The 18,536-nt window shown below is 37.9% G+C and overlaps 2 protein-coding genes across 7 annotated transcripts in view; both read left to right on the forward strand.

The window, feature by feature from the left end:
* The window catches only part of LOC109915949 (collagen alpha-1(XIII) chain-like), a 217,392-nt gene extending 203,894 nt beyond the window's left edge, over window positions 1-13,498 (forward strand). For all 6 annotated transcript variants that reach the window (XM_048616393.1, XM_048616392.1, XM_048616394.1 and 3 more), the window contains 4 exons: window positions 217-252; window positions 2,105-2,191; window positions 6,952-6,990; window positions 9,160-13,498. In XM_048616393.1, coding sequence (XP_048472350.1) covers window positions 217-252; window positions 2,105-2,191; window positions 6,952-6,990; window positions 9,160-9,162 — 165 coding nt within the window. In that variant the 3' untranslated portion in view covers window positions 9,163-13,498. The remainder of the gene's footprint in view (window positions 1-216; window positions 253-2,104; window positions 2,192-6,951; window positions 6,991-9,159) is intronic.
* Window positions 13,499-13,602: 104 nt separating this feature from the next.
* Window positions 13,603-18,536, forward strand: part of LOC109922182 (cGMP-dependent protein kinase 2-like) — a 55,608-nt gene continuing 50,674 nt past the window's right edge. Inside the window, exon 1 of the mRNA XM_048616208.1 lies at window positions 13,603-13,730. Coding sequence (XP_048472165.1) covers window positions 13,603-13,730 — 128 coding nt within the window. The remainder of the gene's footprint in view (window positions 13,731-18,536) is intronic.

Genomic DNA, 18,536 nt, shown 5'->3' on the forward strand with positions numbered 1-18,536 from the left:
GAGAAAACAGAGTTAACGTTTCGCGTCCGGTGACCCTTCCTCAGAAGGGTCAGAACGTTTCGTGACACCGGACCCGAAACGTTAACTCTGTTTTCTCCTCCACAGATGCTGCCAGACCTGTTGAGCTTTTCCAGCAACTTTGTTTTTGTTCCTGATTTACAGCATCCACAGTTCTTTTGGTTTTTATTCCATACCAATGTTGTTTTGTTTTTGCAGGGTTCACTGGGACCAAAGGGTGAAAAGGGAAGCCGGGTAAGGCTGACTTGCATGTCTCACTGAATTTGACTGTCGTTTTAATTTGCATGATATTTTCCAGTGAAGCTGAAATCTAGAGGCTATATTTTCCTCTGGCTGCCATTTTTGACAAAAAGCAGAAATCTATAAAACAGGAGCAGGGTGTCAAGGAAAGCAGAGGAATTGTTCCATCTGTTTACTGTTAAAATATTCTCGTGAAGACCATTAGGGGAGACAAAATCAGAGATTGCAGGAAAAGTTCAGCAGGTCTGGCAGCATTTGTAGAGAGAAATCAGAGTTAACGTTTCAGGTCCAGTGATCTGAGAAATGATGGTAGCTAGGAAAAGGTTGGTTTTATGCAGAAGATAGGGGGTCACTGCTAGGAAATATTACACACTTTCTGGGAGATGGAAGTTATGGTGTTTGTCGTGGAGTGAACAAATGGGACCCAACCCTTTGAAGACAAAGGAAAGAGAGATAGCTGACATTTCCTGGGGCTAACATTTTAGCTGTTCTTCCTAAGTGATCCTTCAAGACGGGATGACTTTCTACCACTCTGGAGGTAAAAAATCTGCTGCTGGATCCACACATCCTGCTACAGGTTGTGTTGAAGAGGTGGGATGCTTGGACTTTTGCACAGTCCTTCTTCTCTGTGTACTTGAACTTGGACTCCCCCTGGGCAGGTCAGGGATTTTGGGATGGTTAACACCTTCACTGATGCTTCTTCTCCAGTTCGGCAGCAAGGGTTCTCGGGCAAGAGATTCCAATGAGTCAATGGAATATCGCATATTTTTCAGGAAGGTTTTAAAGATGCTCATGAAATGTATTCTTTGCCCTCCTGGTGACTACCTGCTGTGACAGAGCTTGGAGTGGAGAGCTTGTTTTCAGTGTCTTGTATCAGGCATATGGAAGCTATGGCCGATTGAATACAGTAACTGGTGCCTGGATTAAACAGAGGAAAATATAGTTCTCAGTGAATTGTGAATAAATAATCCATCAGTGACTTGATCATTTCAATTAGTTTTTATTGTCACGTTCAGTAATTGACAAATAATGTGCTTAACTCTCGAGATACAGCTTGCTTTTCTTAAAAGGGTAGATTTAACTTTGTAATTTTTTCTGGCTAAATTAAGTTATTTGATTATTAAAACAGAATTAAGAAGATAGTAATGAATTTGTAAAGGTTAGCATATTGATCTTAGATAAAATATAGTGGCATTTAATTCCTCCAGAACTACAGATGTAAATGTTGCTGGTTTTGATGTGTGTATCATTTTGTAGATGTTTCAATAATGCTGTGCTGTTTCATTTGTGCTCTGCATTTTCTCCTGTGTTCTTATTCCTTCCAACAGGTCTGCCTTACCCCCTTCATCCCTTCCTTCTGTTCTGCTTTAATCCCAGATTATCCTCCTAGCTCCTTCCTCCAACAGCATCTCCCTCTATTGCTGACAATGATCCTAATGTTTGAGCTATTCCTTTTTTCTACTCAGTCTGCAAGTTTCCCTCTCTCCCTGCTTCCCCTAATATTTATTTTGATTCTGGACTTTAATTCAGTATGCAATTCATTTTGGTGTTCGTAAAGAAATTGTAAGCATTAAAAATGTGGCCAACGTAACTTTTTAAATCAAAATAATTGAGAACAGGCATTGATTCTATTTTTTTTAAAATGCACATTCAGACTCTTAAACTTTTTTTAAACTATTTTTGCTTAAAATATATTTTGTGATACTGAAGTTTACTGAACAATTTATTCAATCCAGTACAATAATGTTTATTTATATGAAGTTGAGTAAAATAAATGGCAATTTTTTTTTCAATTTTCCCCCATTTTTTTCCATAGTTCCTTGACTAATAAAGATATTATTTGCAGGGGGAGAAGGGAAAGAGAGGTTCTAAAGGGCCCAAAGGGGATAAGGGAGACCAAGGAGTGCCCGGATTAGATGCACCTTGTCCATTGGTATGTTCTTGTGATGTAATTGAAAATGTTGGATTTGTAATGGAAAAATAAGGGAGGAACAAGAATGTTGGCCTAAAGGTTCCACAAAATGGATTCCATCATGGCAGACCTGAAGACTGCTTTTACACAAGATGTGGAAACGCCTCACCCTCCTTGAATCCAGCCTGTATCCATCAACAATGCCCCGAGTTGCATATTACCACAGGAGCTAAGCGTTCCCATTCAGAGTGTGGCTCTGGAAGAGTTCTGAGCCACATCTGGTGATGCGGGTTTCACACACCAAGATTTGCTCCTCCTGCGGTGGCAGAAATCCATTACCAGTTTCTTTGCTTCACTGCCTGAGCTCCACACCTGCAATCCCAACAGCCTATAAACATTTGTCAGTGAGACCGTAGCGAGCCCGACACTGAGGGTGAGAGCCCCAAGTCTGATGCTGAACAGCCATCGTAAGCCATCCTTGGAGCTGGTTGCTCTCTAATGATGTCGCCACCTTTTGCAACGTTGACCTGTCAGTTTCAAAGTCCTCCCTCCTTTCTCCATTTATGTGAATGTCAATTGCAGATGTATTTTGTATTAACCAAGTCAGTTCATTTTGTAAACAGGGGTTCCGAGGCTTTAAAGGAGAGAAAGGTGAACCAGGCTTACCCGGCCTGGATGGTCTTGATGCCCCTTGCCCATTGGTATGGTGTTATCGCCCTTCCCTTCCTGCATGCTAATCCGTTTAATCTATCTTCATGCATGCTAGTGAACTAATCGCTCCATGTGTAATGCAGGTAAAGTACAGCTCAATTCCCACATAGCCATCTAAACTCTTTGCAGCCAGTAACAGATCCGCTTACTAACCTCATCAGAGATCATTTGTTGTAATTGTGAGATTTGCTACAAGTGCAGAAACACTTGACACAAAATATTGTCCACTTTGCAAATAGTAGAAATTTGACAGAGCAGCATAAACCAATCAGTATCTCCTTAGGTAAATAATATATCTGAAGAGAAGCTCAGGAACTCGTTTCAGAGAAGATTCAAACCAATAGGAACTAATTTGAAACAATGAATATAAAGTTGATCTCCACAAACAAGACCTGACAGTGATTATACTCACTGGTCCCTAGCTACTTGGACTTGAAGAAACACATTTCTAAATGAAATCAGTGAAGTGATTACTGTTGAAAACCTCAATTTATAAAGCTCCATTTGGACAGTTTGCTGTGGAAGGGTTGTAAAACAAGTTGGACAATATTGAAGGATCTTATTCCTGAGAGCTGGCTGCAATGCTGGTTGATAGAGAAAATGAACCTCTGTAAATGTGATGCCATGTCATTCTCCATTTCTCCATCTTTTTGTGCTATTTACCAGTCAAATTTTGATATTTTTTCAACCACAAGTATTTTGGCTTTGAAATATTGTCATTGAATTAAATTCAATTGAAGAAAATCAGTTTATTTGGACAGTAGACCCTTCACCTGATCTTTATCACTCTAGCACAGAGGGCATCCTGAGCTATATATAATTTCTAACTGTCTAAAAACTGATCTCTCATCTAATAGCTGTTTGAAGGAGCTTGCTGTGCACAACTTAACTGCTGCATTTTCAGCTATAAACAAAGACTACACTTCAAAAGAACTCCATTGTGAGTAAATAACTGATGACCATCCTGTGATTGTGAAAGGCTCCACATAAATGCAAATTCTTTTCATCCTACAACCGTGTAAAAATTGCTAACCCAAATCCCATACCAGATTTGACCATTTTCATTTCAGTGGCTTTCTCTTCCCTTTGCTGTTTCAAAAACCAGACTCTCCATCAAACCTCCCTTACTTAGTTGGTGCTGCTACAGTGAATGGTTTTGCAGACCCCTCCTTTTTTATTACAGTGATGCTCCTCTTTCCCCTTTCAAATCCAATTAAAAATTAACATCCCTCACTTCTCTCCTACCCTGTCTTCTCTGTCACTTCCCTCAACCCTGCTCTGAGCGCATTACAACAGAGTACCAATGGGTTAATGCTAATTACCTCAAATTAGATCTATAGCTAAATAACTGAATCTTTTTTAGTGAGAAATCAACTTCTGCCTAATGTAAAGCACAACATAAGAATCCTATTTGAAATGTATAACATTTTATTTAATACATACTTTTTATGTTTTATTTTTTAATATTACTATAGAATTGCAAAAGGGTTTCACTGAAACTAGTAGCTCGATGCATGAACAATAGATTTAAGGCTTGCTTATAGTTCTTGAGTTTATAAACTTCATTTAATTTTTAAAAAGCATGTTGCATATAACTGTGCCAAGTCCAGAATAAATGTGATTTTGAATTGGGGTTCATTGGGGTGCAGAAATCCACTGCATGTGATTTCAGAAATGCAGTTGATTAGAGATCTGTAATCTGCTAGTTTGGTCTCAGGAAATTGAGAAAGTAGGGAGTGGGCGCTAGATTCCTGGCAGAGGTGCTCGAGGGAAGGCTTCCCTTTTCAATGCCATGGCAGTTGGTCACACTATCTTGTGTACACGCTAAAAGGGCTGATGTATGTTTTTTACTTTCTTATTGAATGGAGTTCAAGCTTGAACTGACTTTACCACAATAATTACTTTGTTCTGGAAATGTCAATTACTGTATACTGTTAGCATTCGAACAATGAATGATGTGCCTCCCTCTAGTTCCCAGTCTTAATATTAACCCATTTTGACCAATAACAGGTACTGGAGAATTGGAGCAAAGAGTTAAGGTCTACTCATATCGCTATCAATCTTTTCAGAATTATCACCCCTTCCAATAAAACCGACCATTTCATAGTTCTTAGCTGAAGGTTCAAATGAAAAGACATGCTTCAGAAATAAGGATAGTTTTGTTTTCACTGGGATGGGGTTGAGGATTTCTTGTGTTTAGGCAGGAAGGGGAAAGGACATTGGGAGGTGAGAGTATGTTTACATGCACTTGTGTTTGCCTGCTTGCTGCATGATAGTTTCAATAACAGCAGTGGTATTCATTTCATAAAGAAGGTGGACTATTGGGCTCCATTGGAGAAATGCATCAATATTAGTGGCCGTGGATGATTATTCTACTGTTCTGTAATAATGTACAACTCCCACAGCAATGGACTGTATAGCAAGTCAAATATAACTTTCAAGTCCATGAAAGTGAATACACATAAATCCAAAAATGTTGGTTCGTGTCCACTGTCAACTTTTGACTTAGAAATTGAAATACTTGCAGTGGCTTCAGATTTCCAGAATTCCTCCTTAACAACCTTTGAGGTCTTCTTGACTTCTCATTTTGAAAACAACATTTAATTAGAAGACACATCTATCAAAATCAATCAAATTAATAAGGATCACAGGTACGAGCAATTTTTATATAACGTCTCTGAAGTTAGAAGTGAGTCCCTGGAGAAGTGCAGTTCAATTGAAGGAAGGTTAGAAGTGATTCAGGGGTTCAACTGCAAAGGAGAGACTGAGATAGTCACACTTGTTTTGGTTGGAAGACAAAGGATTGTGATGTGATATAATCCACATCTTTAAAATGTCAACCGGTATGGCCATTGCAAATGTAATTGCATTACTTAATCAGAGGCAAAAGTCTAACATTGGCGAGCTTTCAATAAGACTGGAGCTTTGTTTTGTATTCATTCGCTGGATGAGGGTATCTACTGGCTAGGCTAGCATTTATGGCCATCCCTAATTGCCTAGAGGGCAATTTGGAGTCAACCACATTGTTGTGGGTCTGGAGTCATATATAGGCCAGACAAGGTAAGGATGGCAGTTTCCTTCCCTAAAGGACATTAGTGAACCAGATAAGGTTTTTCCCGAACAATTGTCACTGGTTTCATGGTCATCATTAGACTCTTTAATTCCAGATTTTTAATTGAATCCAAATTTCACCATCTGCCAGAAATTAAACCCCAATCCCAGGATCATTATAGGGGTCTCTGGATTAACAGTCTGGTGATAATACCACTAGACCATTGCCTGCCCTTTCTGCAGGGAGAACACAGAATAAGACGGCTATAAAAATAACCTGATGCCATAGTAATTCACTTCCTTGTTTAAAACAAAATTGCACAAAATATATTATCACGCAAGAGATCAAAGGTTTGTTTGGTAAGCATTAAAACTAAAACAAAATTACAGAAAATCGATGAATGTTAGTAGTGCACATGGTAACATTAGATTTACCTTTGGTGGAAGTTTCGACCCATGGTCTTCACAAATCAAGGTGAATTTTTAGGATTTCTTTTTTAATTTTCAACTTGTTGAATGAGACAGATAGGTTTCACAGACATAGGCAGGTGAGATTTCATTGAAAGTATTCAGATATTGACATGTGTTGTGGTACAGAATTCCAAACATAAAACTAAATTTACACAACACCAAATATAATGTTTCATTTTCCAAAAAATAGTGATGTTAATGCAATTGCTGTTAATTCTTAGATCGATGTCAATGCAATAAACAGTGGATCAGAAAAGTCCTTTGGGTTCATTCCCAGCATCATTTAAAATACAAAAACATGTGACAGTTAAGTAGCTACAACACCACCATGCAGCATTTGCTTTCCTGTCCCATTGGAACAGGCTCTTTTTTCTTGCAATTTTTGCAAGGGCTATTTTCATCGAACACAAAATATTTAGTAGGATGAAGTGAGGGACATGGGAGGGAACAGGGGATGCAAAAGGTCTTGCAAACGACAGGATAAAATGATAGAGCTGGTTTTAAAAGAAGTCAAAAAAAGTAAAACACTTCTCTATTTCAAACTGCAGGGCGAAGATGGTTTACCTGTACAGGGCTGTTGGAATAAAGTAAGTAATGTTGAGATGACTTGAATCCTGACCATCTTAAGCATGCTGATGAGTGTCTTTGAATTGGCTATAAACCACTCGTGCTTATAGTGTGGTAAATGTGAAGCATGTTCCTAATGTAGATCCCATAATGCTGCAATTAAATGCTGCAGGATAAGCAATTTTTTGAAAGCAGTTACTGTAGTTTCATCCTAGAAGCTTGATTCCTCAACCATTTAATTGGGCTATAAAGTTCCTCCCAATAAGAAGTAAGTTTACACACTTGTAAAAGTGTGAATGAGTTGTTAAAATACACATTAGACTCTAAGCCCTCCAGCATTGTGTCTGAAAGAAGCTATTGCAATAATTAAAAATGTGAGCACCATCAAAGCCCAAATTACCTGCAGTTCATTTAACAACATGCAAGAATAACGTAGAATAGTACAATCTGAGTTAGTTCGTGCCAGACCAAAATACATAGAGTCACAGTCATACAGCATGGAAACAGACGCTTCTGTCCAACCAGTCCATGCCAAACATAATCCCAAACTAAAAACCGAAAGAACTGCGGATGCTGTAAATCAGGAACAAAAACAGAAGCTGCTGGAAAAGCTCAGCAGGTCTGGCAGCATCTGTGAAGAAAAAAATCAGAGTTAACATTTCAGGTCTGGGGACCCTTCCTCAGAATGGGAACCGGTTCTGAGGAAGGGTCACCAAATCCGAAACGTTAACTCTGATTTTTTTCTTCACAGATGCTGCCAGACCTGCTGAGCTTTTCCAGCGACTTCTGTTTGTGTTCATAATCCCAAACTAGTCCCACCTGCCTGCTCCTGGCCCATATCCCTCCAAACCTTTCCTGTTCATGTACTTATCCAAATGTCTTTTAAACATTGTAATCGTGCCCACATCCACCACTTCCTCAGGAAGTTCATTTCACATGCGAACCAACTCTATATAAAAAATTTTTGATTTGTATCTTTTTTAAATCTCTTTCCTGTCACCTTAAAAATGTGTCCCCTAGTCTTTAAATCCCCCATCCTAGAGAAAAGGCAATTGCCATCTATACCCCTCATGATTTTATAAACTTCTATAAGCTCGCCTCTCGACCTCCTATGCTCCAGTTGGCAAATTTAATCAGGATTAGACAAGATGAATTAGGACTGTAAAATGTCATCAGATCACAATAAAACAAACAGCGATATTATCAATGACAGTTGTATAGTAGGAATATATATTGATCGTTGAAGCTGAGCCACATTGTCCAGAATGAGAATAATCTTGTGTAAGATAAAGTTTTGAGGCTGGAAATTATGCTGTATGTTTTTTTTTCACTTGTTTATGGGATGTGAGCATCACTGGCCATGCCAGCATTTATTGCCCATACCTATTTGTCCAGAGGGCAGTTAGGAGGATCTGTAGTGACATGTAGGGTAGACTAACAGATTTTCTTCCTTTAGTGAGGCAGATACTTCTTTTAAATGACAATCGATAGTTGTCATTATTACACCAGCTTTTTATTCCAAATTTTTATTGAATTCACATTTCATCATCTGCCATATTGGGATTTAAACCCACTTCCCCAGAATATTAGCCTGAAGTTCTGGGTTACCAGGTCAGTGAAATGTCTACATCACTGACTCCCTGTTACAATCCAAAGTTTTAACACACATCAATAACATGAGTTTGTCGCCATGATATTGAGTATAATAGCCCAGCCATTTCATGCATGCTCTTCATTTTAAATGACACACAATTGTCCTAAAAGTATAAATAGGATTATTGAGCCTAAGATAATTCATAACCTTTGGTTTTATTCTCTCCTGCTGAGGTGCCCACACACAATAAGCTGAAAACAGTACTTGGGATTTGTTTGAATTAGACCACGGAGCAGTGAATATTACTTTGGTAAAGGCAGAGCAGCTGACTTTTGTGTTTGAGTAATGTGAAGAGATAACATACAGGACGTAAAAGTAAGGAGTGCATAAGTAAAAAAATCAAATCGAATTGACTTTCATAGCAAATAATGAAAGTGAGTCATATGTGACTCTTTCCTCCTCAGCATTAGGGAATACAATACATTACCGGTCAAATTCCATTTCCTTTCTAATTGTTCTTTACTTGTTCCATATCTGTTTGGTTTCTAAAGTGCTAAGTTTGAACTAACTCAAGTTTACTTTGCTCTTTCTGCAGTGATGACGATCTAACCTCAGAATGGAGTGTGTACATAGAATATTTATTTTTATACAATTTTTTGCAATTATAAAAGTTATCTTTTTTAAAAAACAATTGCATATTTTAAGTTCACATTTTGTATAGATTGTATTAAATTCTGTCTTGTCTACGACTGTCCTTGCATCTGTGTGTATTCATCTACTAATTTTATTGCATAATACAGCAGTATTATTTGCATGATATTTGTGCAGAATATGAAAAGCCACTGTTGCATTATAACTTATTGTGTTGTATTTATTGGGCTGCACTTCATTGCAGACTCAGTTATTTGAAGTCAATTCCCTGGACCACAGTATATCCCTGCGGTGTTGCCTCGCTTAGATAATACTTGTTGCACAAGTGTGCATAAATCCTAGTGTCTTAAGTGCAGGAAAAGCAATCCAACCCTTTTATCACAGCTACTGCTAATGGACACTGGAAAGGAACAGATGCATTTCTGCTTTATATTTTTAACCAAAAAAAAAGTTAAATTCTTGAATCTGTGTAGAGTCCAAATATTTGAACTGTATTAGCTGTTCACTGATTGTTCTCAGGTATAGCAATGATAATACAACACTGTCATTCCAGCATTTTCACATTCAATGACCAAGAAAAGCAAAGTTCAAAAACCTATGCATTGCTACAAATGCCTCACTACAACAGCTCTTAATTCAAGTTGCACAGTGAGGCTTCAGTTGATGAAATTGCCAAGGCGATGTGGCTCCTGACAGATGCCAATGTCCTTTCACTGAAGTGGATTTTTTTAATAATAGGCAGAATGGGAAGTGCCAAGGAAGTCTTTTACTCTCTGACAGCCCCAATAAAACAAAGGTTCCTCATTGATTTTAACTAAAATGATACAGAGAAATATCATTAACATTTGTTTACAGCTTTTTAGACTTGTGTATCAAACGTAAAGTTTAAATAAATATATATATATGATATACCTTTACCAAGATGCTGGTGAGGATTATGCCCCATTGACAACCATAATTTGATGCTTGAGTCATTGGTATATTGCTGTAAAATAGACCCTGCACCAACCAATGTCTAGGCTACAAAGCCAGTGCTTTTACTTTAGCTGTCATAGAGTCAGAGAAGGTCATTTTACCTGTAGGTGTAGTCCCACATTCCTGATACCACTTTAGTTAATCTCTTCTGCACCCTTCTCGTGGCTATTCTCATGCTTGCTAAAGTGCTGTTCCCAAAAATGGACACAGTACTGTACCTGGGGCTGAACTAATGTTTTATAAATGTTTAGTGTAACTTCCACATTTTCATATCCTATGTGCCTATGAATAATGCCAAGGATCCTATACAATTTTCTTTGAAACTACAGCGTATCTTTCTCTCTAGAAACTGCCATTGGTGATGTTAGCAGAAAGTAAATGTATTGCATTTCTTTGCAATTTTATCTCAAGCATTCAGCAGTTTGATTTAAATTTATGTCAAACAAGTTATTGCGTCTGTGGTAAAACTGCAGAAATAACAATGTCAATTTGCTAAATATGCACTTTTTCCACCTGATGGTTAGTTTTCAAGTACTTCCTTAAAAAACTCAAATTCGCTTTTGCACATTCTCTGATCCCTGATTCCTTTCAGTGCCCTTTGCAAAACCCACATGGCTTGTAAGTTTAATTACAATTATTATCCTGTTAAGTACAGTACAGACCTGAAGAACAGACCATACATTAGGTCCAGCAGAAAGCTGAAACCTTTTTGAATTTTTTTACATGAATTGCCCAACTCAGTAAAAAATACCAGTCAGGATTTCTAATCAAGTGGCATCCAGACCCCAGGGACCGGAGAGCATGTTTTGTTTTTGTACCTGATGCTGCATGAGCCTGTGTTTTGAGCATGTGTTTTCCTATGAGCGCCACCTGAAGTGATGAGTTCTAAACCGCTACATTTGCCACTGCCAGGGCCAGACACCATGGCTGAATGCAAAATAGTAATGGAGTTGGCCAGCACTGGAAACAATTTGAGACTGCTGTGGAGAAACCTTCCATGACTTCTTGTCAGAAAATGTTTGACACCAAAAAAAAACGTATTGGAGGAACGGAGTGCTGAATGTTTTCAGTTTCAGAAAGCCACTTCCACTCTCCAGCAGAGGTTTGTGTGCAGCGATCAGTGAGGTCTGTAGATTGAACCATGTTCATCACCACATTCCAGGTGATGCATGAAAAGCAGCAGAATGGGAGTGCATATATTTTGACTGTGGAACTGACAGGTCCGTTTGAATTCAGATGTGAGCCTCATTCTTTCAGGATGCGCAGGGACAACCTGTTGAGCAATTTAATATATTGCTATACATTTGATGGACCATTAACTAAATGGCCACCATCACTGAGCATTTTTGTTTTCTCTTCCTTCTATGAGAGTATCAGATAAACACACTGCCAAAAATTTTATGATTCCTTTTTAATCAATGTATTTTGGGGAACTGACCAGAACTGTTGGCAGTTTGCATCATTTATTTTTGAATGGTGATGTATCGGCATCTTTGTACAGTTCATTTGAATAAATAATTGGTATCATCACCATTCTTTGAAAGAAAACTTGATTTCTTGCTTTACCTGCATTTTTGAATGAGTTTTTTTGGGGTGGGGAGAAGTGAGAGAAAATTGCTTATTATCCACCTCTGGTTTTACTTTTGTAAAAGACTCCATAATCTGTTTCTTCAGATGTTTGCATTTAGATTTGAAAAAAGTCAGATATCTCTTCGTTAAACTTTATATATGAATGAAGACTTCCATCCATCAAGCTGACACCAGTGTTTGATTTTATATGTATCTGGAGCACAGTAAACAATGTAAAAATCCTTCTCTGAGGGGCTATAGGACAAATAGTGATGTTCAAACCAACCTTATAATGGAAATGTTAAGTCTACATTGTCACAGAGCCCCATGTTTCAGACAAAGTGCTACTGGGCTGCAGAATAAAAGTGTTAATTTGTATGGCCTATGAAGAACATATTTTGAATCCACTACTGCATGCTTGATAATTATAGAATTAGTTATTTTTAACAAGCAAGATCCATCTAGCACATGCCTCTCTGTTGTAGTTGCAAGAGGCATCCAGTCATTCCTATTTGATTAACATTTTTAGTTTTGTTAAGTCATTGCAGTGTGACATATGAGAATTAAATTCCATTTTGCAGTAATTCCACATAAAGCCATGGTCATAGAATGATACAGTACAAAAGGAGGCCATTTGCTCCATAGTATCTCTGTTAGCTCTTTGGTAGAGCTACTCAACATTACTTCGAACAATTTAACAACAAGCACTGCATGCAGAGTTCTCTCAACAAACCTGTTGGTTGGTTGAATTTACACTTGCAATATACATCTGTAGATATATTTTTACTGCACTTGAAAACTATAAAGTATTAAATTGTTGTAAAAGTTACTCTTTCGGTTTTTGTAATCAGTGAATCTTGAGAAGCAATGACTTCTGAAAATGTACCATCTCTTTATCCAACACATTTTTATTCCTTTGCAGAATGCTTTCACATTCTGGAAAGATTTAGGGACTTGACTTTTTTTTAAACCCATCTGCTATTGCTCCTAAACATCATTTCCCATACGACAACTTTATTGTAACAGGAATCATTATTTAGAAGTGGGGATAGGATCTTCATCATAGCTGCAGAAATTATCTGAGCTATACCTTCATTTTTAATGACCAGTTTTAATTGCAGCATATAATTTTGCATTTATGATGCTTAACTTATTTTTAAAGCCTTCAATTTTAATTAAAAACATTTGTTGAAGCTTATTCGTTAGCATTAACAATTTCAAAAAGTTACAAAAATTTTATATTGAGATTTGCTTTTGTAGCATAAGATGTATAATACTATAAAATACTTGTAAATGAACTTGTATTATATTTTTGAGTTTACGTGTGAAGGAGATCAGTAAATCTGACTCCAACTTCCAGTTCAATTTTTGTGAAGCAGCGGAGATCCAAATGTTAACATTGTTTGCTGATGACTCTGTTTGCTGAATGTTCACCTTTATTGTTGGCATGCAATATCTTTGACTGTATATCCCACCTTTTTAAGAAATCCATTTTCCAAAAACACTGATAGCAATTTGTCCAATGTAACTCCCTGTACCTGTGCCTTTAGTGCAGGTAACTTTTCCTGCTTTATGTGGGATGCTGCAGCTGATCCGAAATCATTGTTTATTTTTCCCATTTGACTGTAACGGTTTTATTGCTTCAGTGATGGATCATCTGTTGGTTAAGATAGCATTTGGCTTATCTGTTTTGTCTCTGTTTCATCTGCTGTACAAAATATAACATTTTCAAAGTGAAATTCTGCTTTGTGTTTTTTTTAATTAATGAGGGCAAAGAGAGATTGGTGTGTGTCCTTGATTGCACTATACGGTGCCCAAACCCACCATCTTTCATTCAGTGGAAATGAGACTCATTGTGTGGTTCAAGAACGGAGTGGACTTAAAGCAAACACGTTGCAGCTTCAATGTGACAACCACAGAGGTTAAAAGCAGGGGATATAAATCAGGAAATGATGCAGGGTTCCCAAAAAGGTGGGTTTCTTATAGCATTCTGTCATATCCTGTACAAATAAAACTGTTCCACACCTATGGTTGCAAATATCTAGCTGTTTGTAAAGTGGCCTTAAAGTTTCATATTTCTAATCCTAGCCTCAACCAGGTATTGTTCCTTAGAACTTCCCCAGGTCTGTGCTGTTTGTCTGGAGGAGAGAGCTGGCATTGCTTCCAATCACAGACTGAGGAAGAAATGGTCAGCGGAAATTTCTAACCGGGAATTTTCTGACCTTTATGAGGATCAAATAAATCTGGAAGTAATTGACAAATCAATACATTTATTCTGCATAGCCATTGGCAGCATCCACAGGCAATAATTAAACGCATGACAATTTTCTTTTTAAAAAACGTGTCACTTCTTGCACCTTTCACAACCTGATGCAGCTCCTTGCAGCCAGTGTGATCGCTTTTTTCAGAAACATAAGCCAGTTTTTGCACAGCAAGCTCCCACAAACAGCAATGTGATAAAAACAAAATAATCTCTATTTGTGATGTTGGATTGAACATATAAATCCCCAGGACACTGGGGATAGCTCTTCTTTGAGATAGTGCTGGAGGATCACTTACATTGTATTAATTTGATGTCAAGTGCTGTGCAGTAGGCCATCTCCCTATCCTCTTCACTGTCTCAAAATCAAAACTTATAAATGGAAGGAAGTTGCAATCCGTATTATCTCTTCTATATTATTATTTCAAGAACTTCAAAGCTGTGAGAATCTTCTCCTCTCTGCCCTTTCTCCTCATCAATTACAAAGTTTAAACCCCAAACAACTACTGCTTTTATTTTTCCTCTTTAAATTTTGCTGACTTCAGTGTCTGCATTTTGGTTTCTCGATGTTAATGTCTAAATGGTTAACTCAGGGTATGGCAGGGGATGTGGGTAAGGAATGTAACACCCTACTGAGAAATCAGGTTTTATCAGGACCAGATATTTTTACAGCCAATTTCAAGGTTGTGGCTTGGAAAAGGTCAAATGTTCTTACACAATTTCAAAGCCAGTAATGATTACAAGATGGGAATAACATCCCACTGTTGCTAGTACATAATTCACAGTGCACTTAAATAATGTGCTTTATCAGTAAATCTAAAACTCCAATTCATTTAAACATATGTCAGATACTCCCTCGATCTACATCAACAACGAATCCCTTTGAGACTGTCTTTGTCTCTTGCTGTGGAGGAAGGAAGCTATAGACTTGTCAGAAAAATTAAGATAAATGCAAAAAAAGACCGATGTGCTCAGACTTAAAGGAGTCTGAAAAAGGCATGCAAGTTCCACAATGGACATATAATTTAACACTGACTGTCCTATCAGTGCATTGCTCAATGTTTTATATTTGGTGAGAAGGATGTGAACATTCATGTTAACTCTGGAAAGGAATTTGATGCTAAGTTCTGCCAAGCTAATCTTCAAAACCTAAAGACAGAAAAACAATGGGTGCATTTTCCAGGAGATGGTATAGGGATTAGAATGTATGATAGTCTGTGTTTAAAGTTATAGGATGCTGTCATTGGTTAACATTCATTAACTTACAAAACTTGTTCTCCCTGAATAAGAAGGCTTATTGAGAAAAATGTGAAAGCTGTGCCTTCTATTTAATCATTTAGAATTTATCAAAAGGGATTGGAGAAGTAAGTGAAAGGGCAAGTTTTGCAGCAAAATGGGGAATAGAAGGGTCTAAACTATTAGCTGCAAGTCCTCAGCTGTTTCTTGTGATATGATTGTGGTCAAAGAGGTTCGAAAGAGCACTAATTTTATAGTAAGGAACTCTACTGTTCCAAGCTGATATCCTCCAGGCTTGTCTATTGTCAAAATTTCCCAAAATTTGCTTGTGCTGACATAAGATTGATATTGACATTAATACTGATTCTGAAGGAAACTTGGAAACACTTCTGTTTGAGAATGGCATAGTGATTATGACATTCAAGGAACACTAATCTTATAAATTCATCAAAAGGTTTAGTCGCTTAAAAGACAGGCTTCATCACCATCTATTGTAATGAGCCTCATGCCAAACTTTTCATGTAACAAATGACACCTGTAGATTTTCAAGATATGTATTTCAAACAGACATCAAGTATTTTCTAAATTTTGAGTAATGAGGGACTGTAGGGAAACAAAGAGACTTGGGATCCACATATTTGAATCTTTGAAATCAGTCTATAGATACACAAAATAATCAAAAATGCTACTGGAATATTGTTCTTTGTCTCCAAGATAATTGGAATACACAGGTGCTGTGCTGTATGACTTCCTCTCCAATCTGGAATACTGTGTTGGGCTTTCAGCTCTAAACTTCCAAGAGGATGTGTTTGCCTTGATGGGGATGCAGCACAGTTTGCAGATGTTAAAAGCATTTGATAGGCGAGATAAAGAGAAACAATTTCCTGCTGGGGGAACTGAGGGGGCATCATTTAAGGAATCAAGCCAGTCCACTCAACATCAAGATTAGGAAGGAATTTTTCTCATAGGATTAATGGAAGTTTGGAACTTTCTCCACCAAAATGTTGCGGATGCATATGTTTTCAAGGCTGTTGGATTCTTTTTCTTCAGTCGGGTTACCATGGAGCTAATATGGGTACTTGGAATTGATGGGCAGATCAGTAATGGGTTAATTAAAAGGGGGAGCAGGCCTAAGTGGCCTGACTGGTCTCCACCAATACCTGTGTGATTTGGTTTCATTTTACAGGGGCTCCCCAATTTACGAACATACGATTTACTAATGTTTATACTTATGAACACAATCCCGTACAGGGGCATAATTTTAAAGATCCAACAGATGAATGTTTCCTGTACTTACGAACATCTATTTTGTACTGTCCTGCACTGTGTTCTGACTTATGTCCAAATTAACTAGTGAATGGACTCAAGAACAGAACCTGTTCACAATCCAGGCATTGCCTGTACAGACCTTCCTGTGCTTTTGTCTGTAACAAGCACAGAGAATGCTGGAGAAACACAACAGGTCTGGCAGCATCTGGGAGAGATAAACAGAGTTAATGTTTCAAATCAATGAGTCTTCTCCATTATGTGGGCTTATTTCTCCACAAATGTTGCCAGACCTGCTCAGTTTCTCCAGCATCCTTTGTGTTTGTTTCAGATTTCCCGCATCTGTAATAATTTCCCTTGGTTCACCATGGTCTGAATGTGGTTTGAAAGGGAATTAAGTTTGTTATCAATAATTGAATCATTGTTGGGCCATAAGATAACATTTAGAGTTGGCTTAAGGTAGAAATTAAAAACATCAAACTTTTTTTAAGTTGTGGTTTTGCAGATTAAAAATATCTCTGTTTAAAGTCAAGCTATTAGTAGCGTACCATGACAAACAACGATTGGTTGCCAAAAACATAATAATTAAATACTTTGAACCCGATTCAAGTAAAACCAAAATAAGACTCCTGTTTGTCGAGAATAAACTTTAAAGTGAAAAACTGTTTTCTTAGTGTTAAATAGATAAGAATACCATTTTCAGCTCATGTAAAATGTTCAGAAGGCAAATATTTACCATTTTAATTAGTGCATTTTTCAAATAACCTGCACGGAATATGATTCAATGAATTTTAAAACTCTTCACAGGGTATATTTTGATTGTTTAAAATATGATATAGAATCACAGCAGATTTTTACTTAAAATGCAGCTCACATAGTCACTGGATTGGTACATTGTTGCTGCCCCCTGGAGGAGCATAGGGGAGCAAACATGCACTTCCCTGTATTGTAAGGTTAGAAGTCACACGATGCCGGGTTATAGCCCAACAGATTTATTTGAAATCACAAGCTTTTGCAGCGCTGCTCCTTCAAAGGAGCAGTAGTCCGAAAGCTTGTGATTTCAAAATAAACCTGTTGGACTATGATCTGGTGTTGTCTGACTTCTGACCTTGTCCACCCCAGTCCAACACTGGCACCTTCACGTCACACCCTGTGTTGTAAGAGTGAGATCATTCCTAACAGGCCAAGAAGTAGGAGCTAAAGTAAGCCATTTGGTTACTGGAGATTGCTAACCCATTCAATGAAATAGTGACAGATTTTCTACCTCAACGGTACTTTCACGCCCTGTGGTTATGTTCTCTTCATTCCCTCAGTGATCAGAAAACAATGGATCTCTAGACTTGGACATGCTCGAAGGCTGGGCATACAGAGCTCCCTGGGTTATTCCAAAGACTGACAACCCTCTCAGTAAAGAAATTCCTTCTTACATCCTACTCTGAAAGTCTGCAGTGTTAGATTGTGTCTGAGCCAAGGTTTAGGTGTTGAGGTCTCACTCCAAAGACTTGAGCACAAAAGTTGTCTGGCACTCTAGCCTGGTGCTGAGGGTGTGTTGCACAGTTAGAGGTGATTTTATCAAGTTGCATGTTCGCCCTCTTGTGTAAACATGAAGGAAGTTCAGAGGTATTTTCTGGTGTGTGTCAGTCAATATATAAACACAATTAACATCACAAAAAAAGGATTGTCTGTTCATTTTCACATTGTCCTTTGTGGGAGCTTACCGTTTGCAACACATTAACATCTGGAAGACCGCCACGCCCCCAGCCCTTCTCCTCTAAACCTACCTTATTTTTTACTTTATTAAATTCTCATACCTCTTTTTGTGGCTTGATGTCAAATTCAGTTTGATAATGCTCCATGTTTAGTTCCATGAAAGAAGCTATGTAAATACAAATTGCTAATGTTACCCACACACCCTCAACCCACCAAAACTTCCCCTTTAATAGCTGCTGCAAACCTTTCACAATTAAAGGGCTAACAAGGTGTAGAGCTGGATGAACACAGCAGGCCAGGCAGCA

Source organism: Rhincodon typus, chromosome 34, assembly GCF_021869965.1.
Source record: "Rhincodon typus isolate 14 chromosome 34, sRhiTyp1.1, whole genome shotgun sequence".
Lineage (NCBI taxonomy): Eukaryota > Metazoa > Chordata > Chondrichthyes > Orectolobiformes > Rhincodontidae > Rhincodon > Rhincodon typus.